General features: G+C 38.5%; 1 protein-coding gene across 1 annotated transcript in view; it reads right to left on the reverse strand.

The window, feature by feature from the left end:
• ELOVL2 (ELOVL fatty acid elongase 2) overlaps positions 1-8632 on the reverse strand; it is a 310038-nt gene extending 301406 nt beyond the window's left edge. The window contains exon 1 of the mRNA XM_053714743.1: positions 8515-8632. Coding sequence (XP_053570718.1) covers positions 8515-8517 — 3 coding nt within the window. The 5' untranslated portion in view covers positions 8518-8632. The remainder of the gene's footprint in view (positions 1-8514) is intronic.
• Positions 8633-8885: the final 253 nt, after the last annotated feature.

Here is an 8885-nt window from a genome sequence, read left to right on the forward strand (position 1 = left end):
AACCCAGTAGGGGTGGTAATAGAGTACTCTTAACCAAAAGAGAAGCCTTCTGGTTTAAAAAAAATTGGAGACCTTGCAACCTAAGGGATCAAATAAGGAACTAGATTGGTCTATTTTTCTTTGATTATTAAGTGAGTTTCCCTATGATTTGTGTGATGATTTTGGGCAAAGTATTTTTTGGTATTCCGTTTCACATTGATGCAATGTTCTTTTGATATTTATTGTGATTAGATTTGGACAGCCATCCACTATTTGGAGTTATATATTATAGGTGGAATGCATTCCATTAAGGATTAATCTATACTGTTACCCATCAAGTTAAAATGGAGTATTGAGTGAATATTGTGTATTAAGGGTTAACAACCAAAAACCTATAGCCAAGTACTGATATTTTGAGTATAGGTAGGCAATTTAACAGGCAACATCAGCTATTTCAATTGAAAACAAAGATAAAGGTACTATTCATAAATAATTAAAGTAACCCCAACATGTAAAATGGATCACTAGGAATACATTAAAATGCAGAAAAGGTTACAGTACACTGTCCCTTTATTTTTACCCCTTAACCCAAACTGACATATATATACACATCATACGTATATACATTGGAGCTTTAGAAAACTCCAGCAGTCTCAGTTGTAAAGTGACAGCTGAGAGCTGCTGTTCCCGTGCTGCAAGCACCTCTCTTCATATGGTAACAGAGCACGATCGGTGCTCCATTACCTTTTGAAGACAGATGCCTGATCGTTACAGACAGTGACACTGTGTGTGTCACCGTCTGTAACAATCATCTGCTGGTGCCAGAGGGAGGGAAGGTGGACGGCCCAGCGGCAGAGGGGTGAGGGACCCTACCTACAGAATTTTTTTTTGAAGGGAGAGGGAGGGATGGCGCACTACAGAAAAGGGGTGAAATGGGGTGTTGGGGCACCCTACATAATGATCACGGGGAGCGGGGGACCACTACCCTACAGAAAAAAAATATTAAAAAATTCATTAAAAATAAAAACAAACTAGGTACTGGCAGAGAGTTACCTACCTACCTGTCTGTCTATATGTGCTGTTGACAGACACGCAGGCGGGCAGATACACATTTAAATGGCTTACCAAAAAAAAAAAAATGATGGAGACTGCATCTACGGCCTTCACCAAGTGGCCTGCAGGGCAACTGCCACCCTACCCCTGGCCTAGGTTTACAAGTAATACATTTTTTTGGTTGGATATGCAGTTGCCATCTGAGGACAGCCTTGTGCATATATATTGTAAAAATTGTTTTTTAATGTCTACAATAATTAAATAGACTGAGTGTTCATGGGTGCTATTGTGTCTTGTAAACCACAGTAAAATGTCCTGGCCCTGGCATATTGGTTAAAAAAACCAACACACACACCTTTTCCCTTCATATGGTGCTCCAAGACAGCCACATGCTACTTCAGCCAATGGGTCACATCAACACACTTGTGTATTGTGTATACACGCATGTATTCCTGGTGATCTATGTAGTCAATTCACCCCTTGATTGCCTGGGTGAATTAAAGGTAAAATAAATGGCATGGGTGTGGGTATATGTGTATGTTCCAGGAAATTAAGGAGTAAAAAGCCTGCTAGGCATGTGCATTCAACAGTTTTGTTAGCTGCTGAATGCGGAAGGAGGCGGACCCCTGTGGCATTCCGCTCTTTTTAAGGTTGATTTCTTCTTGTGAAGGTGCAACGCACTAAGATCTATGCAAATCCAGATCTTAGTGTATTGCACTTTCACAAGAAGTAATCCGGCTTTGAAAGAGCCGAAGGCCGCAAGTGAAATAACTTTTTTGAGCTGGTTTCTGGCAACCAGTGCATGTGCGTTGGTGTGTACATATATATTTCTCTAGCATGGTGACAGGGTCTTTGCTTCAGAAATGAAAGTACAGACTACATTAAAAAAACACACTATGATTTATTTTGCTCTCAGATGCTGCTACAACAGGCTTGTAAGTAAGCAGGTTTGCAGCATGCAGGAAAACTAAAACCTACTCTAACTAAACACGTTACCAGTCGTAGCAAGACTACTAAGCACATAAGCTGTCAAATAGCTGTAATACACCATCTGTATCTAGAAAAACTTCAGGATAACTTCTGTGTCTCAGGTGTTTTACGGCTACTTTCTCTCTACAGGTAAAACAGATGCATGTGCAGCTACCTGAGTATTGTAGCTCACAGCCAACTGAAAATGAACTATTTTACAGGGACATAAACCCAAAATTTACTTTCATGAATCAGATAGATCATACAATTTCAAACAATATTCCTATTTACTTTTAATATCTAATTTGCTTAGTTCACTTAGTATCCTTTGTTGAAAAAAGCGTATCTAGGTAGGCTCAGGAGCAGCAATGCATTAATTGAAGCTAGCTGTTGATTGGTGGCTGGACATATATGCCTCCTCTCATTGATTCACCAGATGTTTTCAGCTAGCTCCCAGTAGTGCACTGCTGCCGCTTGAACAGAGGTTACCAAGAGAATAAAGCGTATGTGGTAATAGAAGTAAATTGCAAAGTTGTTCAAACGTGTATGCTCTATCTGAATCGTAAAAGAAACATTTAGGGTCTCATGTCCCTTTAAAGGATATTGTACTTTATTTCTTTTTTTGGGGGGGGGGTTGTCCTGAATTAACCAACTTGTGTAAGTTGTGTTGACCAGCCAACCAGTGAACAATATATATATATATACACACACTAGGGCTAGATTTATCAAAGCTGAGGCGTACAGGGTCACGTATACGCGCCCCTGTACGCCTCAGCTCGCCTGTGGCAGGGCGAAATTACCCGTAGGTAATCAACATTGCACACGAGTGCAATTTTGCGCTCGCATGCAATCCCGCCCCCTGCCCGCACACAGCCAATCACGCGCGGGCAGGAGCTGTCAATCTCCTCAGTTGGACTCGACCGCAGAGATTGAATTTCGCCAACTTAGAGGTGGCAAAGAGCTTAGGGAAGCAGCGGTCTGGTGACCGCTGCTTGATAAATTATGGCGAGCAAGTTCTTATGAGAACTTGCAGCCGTAGGGGCTTGATAAATCGAGCCCTAAATGTTGGAGCTGGGAGACAACGAGGGTAGGAAGGATAATAGCATGCCGGTTATTCATACAGCAAGCTAAAATATTCTACACCGTATCAAACTAAGCAGCACTGATAAGACACATTTTCAGATTCTAAAAAAAACATAAAATTGTAAAACTCGAGATACTTTTCTAAAAATTGTTCCTAAGGTTCAGATCTTTTGTGATTCAGACACAGCATACAACTTTTCTTAGTTTCCATGGTATTCTTTGTTGATGAAATGCCTAGGTATGTGTCTAGAGCACTACATGGCAGAAATAATGCTGCCATCTGGTGCTCTTGCAAATAGATAACATTCTTGTAAAACTGAAGCCATATAGTGCTCCAGACATGTGCACTCTCCTGAGCTTACATCCCTGCTTACTGACACGAGAACAAAGAACTTTTTTTAATAGAAGTAAATTAGAAAGTTGTTTAAAATTGTAGGCTCTATCTGAATCATGAAAAAAATGGGGTTTTGTGTCCGTTTTAACAGTGATAGCTAAGCATGCTCTTGTGCACGTGCCTGATTTGCAAGCAAGTGAGTGTATGGTGTGTAACAACCAATCAACTCCAGTATAAATGTTGAGACTGGTACCAAGCACATGACGTTAATAAAGCCCCCCCCCCACACAACAATGCCAATTGCCTGGCAATAGTATGCTATGAGGATGATACAGCGCCAGCCTACTATTTAGTTTTAGGTACCTTTAGCTCTGAAAGCAGCTTCCTTAGCTTGAAAACACAGGAATAACTCATGAATTTAAGCAGATATTTCTGTTTGGATGCGTGAGAATTGCTCTGTTACTTGTTAAATGTGTTTAGCTTCTGATAGCTGTAGTGTACACATTAGTACGCAGCACACACAACAACGTCAACACTAATATTCTTAACTGTGTGGGTTTCATTATGCAAACAAAAATGCATATAACCCTTTTCAAAGTAATATGCATATTCCGTGAAGTTACATTTACCTTATGCAATTTATGTGGTTATTTATCTCACTCTCTGGCCGCTAAGAGGTTAAAACATTCCCTAATGTTTTTTGTACATTCAGCCCCTGGATTGTAGGCTTTGCAGGGCAGGAAGCGAGTGGAGCACTTTATGCTTAGAAAGCTGAACTTGACAAAACAGACAGTTCCAACTCAATCATAGATTTATAAAGCAGTTGAAAACCCCCTAAAGCAATGACATTTATATTTACTCAAAGGAGAAAATAAAAGAACAGAGCACATAATTAGCAATAGTAAGTACTGAAAGCTCTGATGTTATCACTAAATACAATTGGAGACAACAATGTTCTGTAACTATAGTAACACTAAAACAAAGTTGTCTCTACTCTGTCATCTTTCCTATTGTTGGTATATGCTGTTGTGTTTTTTCCTTAATTGAATTGGTAAAAAAAAATGCACATAAAATAAAAACAAACCTATAACAAAATATCTTACTTCACACAACTAACAGTTTCTAATAAAAGTGATCATGAGAATCCCATATGTGAACAGTAGTGTGCACAGAATATATGTAAGTTACATATGGAAAATGCAAAACACATTTAGAATCAATTTTATGAAACATTTTTGTCAAACTATAAAATGTGATGCCTTGGTTATCCGTTATATATGTAGTAACTAAAAATAATGGTCCTTGACACACACACAGCTAACTTGAACCTCACATATTTATTCAGGCAATATCCTTATGCTTAAAGGGGTATGAAACCCACATTTTCTTCTTTCATGATTCATATACAGCAGGCAATTTTATCAATTGCTAGAGCAGCCAATTAACAATTTTTCTTCGTTCTTTTGGTATCTTTATTTGAAAAAGCAGGAATGTAAGCTTAGGAGCCGGCCAATTTTTGGTTACGCACACTGGGTATCGCTTGCTGATTGGTGGCTACATTTAGATACTAATCACCAAGTGCTACCCAGGGTGCTAAATAAAAAATGGACCGGCTTCTAAGCTTACATTGCTGCTTTTCCAATAAAATATACGAGGAGAACGAAGAAAAATTGATAATAGCTGTAAATTAGAAAGTTGCTTCAAGTGAAAGTGAATCCTAGCATTTTACAAACACTAGGATTGACTATTGAAACAAATAAAGGGGACTTTCATTCATGAAGTATAAGATACTTCATGTAGAAAGCTCCTTTATTTGATTCAATCGATCACAGTTTTTACCTGGTACAGAGCCCATGGCTAAAAAAAATTTTGGCTAAGAGGTGACGTTTTCACCTTTTATCCAATAGCTGTGTGGCAAACCCGGCTTGGTGCCCATGGGAGCCGGATTTACCGCATGGCTATAGGATAAAAGGTGAAAAAGTCACCTCTTAGCCAAAAAATTTTTTAGCCATGGGCTGCTGTACCAGGTAAAAATGGTGATCAATTGAATCAAATAAAGGAGCTTTCTACATGAAGTATCTTATACTTCATGAATGAAAGACCCCTTTATTTGTTTCAATAGTCAATCCTAGCGTTTGTAAGACACTAGGATTGACTTTCACTTTAAAATTGCATGCTCTTTCTGAATAATAGAAGAAAAAATGTGGGTTTAATATCCCTTTTAATATCTTTATGCTAACATATTTTGACAATACTGTTTAAGTATTACTGGCTGCTAATGCAACATATTGGCATTCTATTTATTTTGTTATAAATGTAATATTCTATGTTAAACTAAAGGTGAAGCACTGAAAAAGTTTCTTTTATTTACAAAACCAGCATTTCCTATCCAGGACTGTTCATCAAATACCAGCAGCAATACATGAGGCCAATCCACAACTCAGTATGCATGTCACTTCACAATGTCACTTTAGTACTGAAATGATGTGTGCTTGGTAGTTGTTTTCTGTGTTCCTTGCTACATAATGACAGACACCCCAGTATGGGGAACTCACATTTCAGTATTATTGTATCTATCTTATGCACTAATGTTTATCAACTATAATTTGTTAAATAACAAGATGCATTACCTACAATGCATTGAGAGTCTTCCTGCCATAAACAGTACTTTTCTCACATTCATATACACCAAATATCTAACCATCACAAAAAAAGTGTATATATATATATATATATATATATATATATATATACAGGGGCGAAACTACAGGGGGTGCAGATGCGCAATTACGACTGGGCCCCCAAGGGTGGGGGCCTACCTTCAAAAAAAAAAAAGGTTTTTATTTTTAATAAAAAACGTTGACCTGCCACTGCCTGCACTGATATCATGTGAGTGTGACATGATGCTTCACTAGTGTCTCTGACTACAGGGGTTAGTGTTTCTGTTTTACCCATTGGTGTTTATGTGTGTATATATGTATGTGACTGTGTGTGTGTATGTATGTGTGTATGTATGTATGTGACTGTGTGTGTATTTATGTATGTATGTGACTGTGTGTGTATTTATGCATGTATATGTGTGTGTGTGTATGTATGTATGTGACTGTGTGTATGTATGTATGTGACTGTGTGTATGTATGTATGTGACTGTGTGTGTGTATTTATGCATGTATATGTGTGTATGTATGTATGTATGTGACTGTGTGTATTTATGTATGTATGTGACTGTGTGTGTATTTATGCATGTATATGTGTGTGTGTGTATGTATGTATGTATGTGACTGTGTGTATGTATGTATGTGACTGTGTGTGTATATGTATGTATGTATGCATGCGACTGTGTGTGTAATTATGCATGTATATGTGTGTGTGTATGTTTGTGGAACCAGCAAATTACAGACCATGTTACTACAGCATGGGGCGGGGGTAAACAGTGTCAGTCTATACAGTACTACTATATACAGTACCGCTATATACAGTATGGGGGAGCTGGACTATGTCACAGATTACTGTGGTCACTTTATAAAGTACTGGGGCGTGTAGGGTTAGGCCAGCCATCTCACCGGCAGATTACAGACTGTGTCACTGACTCACTATATACAGTACTGGTGGGTTAAACAGTGGCACTATATACAGTAATAGGGGGTCAGACCATCTCACAGACTGGGGGCACAGGGTACCTCCTTTTGCAGACATGTAATCTGATTCACATTTTTTTTCTGTGTTTAAAAAAAAAGATATGTATCAAATTCCCTTTTTTTGGGGGGGGGGCCTTATTAGATTCTTGCACCTGGGCCCTGTGGTTTCTAGTTACGCCTCTGTATATATATATATATATATATATATATATACACACACACGCACCATGTGTGGTGTATTATGTTATTTAGTTGAATGGCAAATAATTTTAACTAGAAAAAGTTTGGGAAAAGAAAAAGAAATGGTATAAATGTAAACTGCAAACAAGAAACTATCACAGATCCACATATAAAGATTAAAAAAGGGCTAGTTACATAGAAAATCATCTATATTGCAAATAGCGAGAAGGGTTAGTGTGGGCTGGTGAATTGTAAGGCAAAGATAAAATGCAATGAGGGCCTTAGCTTGGACAACACTGATATAAAATGTATGGAGCAGCTAGCAATTACTCTGCATAGATTGACAATCTGAAGCATGTTTTAGTCTAGTAGTATCACATGTTCATCTGTTCCACAATATGCTTACAAGAGAGTGGGATGATATAGTAAACTGATTAGTGTGAGATTGGAAAGATCAAGAAAACCCATAAGACTGAAAGTCAGACAGCTGCTCTACTTTAGACACAACCACAAACAAGCTAGAGAAAATAATCCATCTTAAGATGCACCCACAGCAAAATGTATAACCAAAAGATAATTCCATTAGAAAACTAGTTTGACACATGCATACAAATTCCTTGGATCTGAGTTATGACTCAGTCATGCATGTAGGGGGTATAGTGTCATTGTCACTGTCAGTTTGCATGATATTTACATGCAAATATGCACCCAGTGTGCACTCTTTTCTACAACATTAATTCTCATCCAGAGAATCAAGGCATATTTGTAACCAACAAAAAATACCCAGTGGCACATGGAAAAACAGTATATATGGAAGTGATAAATAAAGGGAGATAGATTAGATAGCCATGAGATCTAAGAAGGTGCATTATTGATTGCTACACATGGTGTCAAACAGCTAGCTAAGCATACTAGACATTTACTTAGCCTCAGAGGGAAAAAAATCATAGTCCCAGAATTGTTGGACTAACTGCTCCTCGAGTAAAAAAGTGGAAGAGGGGGGAAAAACAATTTTAATGCCTAATAAAAATGTAATGGATTCAAAATTATTTTAAGATGAAGTAAAATAAACTAAAGGGATGAGATGAGAAGGCTCAGGTTGCATTCAATCTTCTAATACCATCACACAATTCGTGAAAACATGCTTCAGCCAGTGACCTCTCCCATTAAACGATTATAGCCCCTTGTGCACAGTATAGATACTAGACAACCCGCTTTCTATAAATACAAAGCACAAATAATGTGAATTGAAATAATGAATGAAACAAATTCACTCACCATGCTTGCAAGCTTTTGAATAGATGACCGCAGTGGCAGCAGCCGTGACAATCTATACTAGCAAGGAGAGCGCTGTCCAGGGTATTCGGCTGTGCACTGCCGATGCTCAGCGCTCTGGGTTACAAGGATTCCTCAGCCTGCCCAGCAGGGTAAGGAGGCGGCACCTGACTTCGAACCACTAACGTCACAACGGGAGGCAAGATCCAGCTGCCTTTGTGTCAATGTGAGGAGGAGTGTCTAGCATTATAGGCTCTAATCTGTTACAAACTAGACGATGTCTGCACCAATCTCCCAGTACAGCTATTCTGCCCAGTGCCCACTTTCAGCAGTAACTGCTAATAATATGCCTGTGGTATTTGCTACAATTAATG

The sequence above is a fragment of the Bombina bombina genome, chromosome 5 (assembly GCF_027579735.1).
Source record: "Bombina bombina isolate aBomBom1 chromosome 5, aBomBom1.pri, whole genome shotgun sequence".
NCBI classification, from domain to species: domain Eukaryota; kingdom Metazoa; phylum Chordata; class Amphibia; order Anura; family Bombinatoridae; genus Bombina; species Bombina bombina.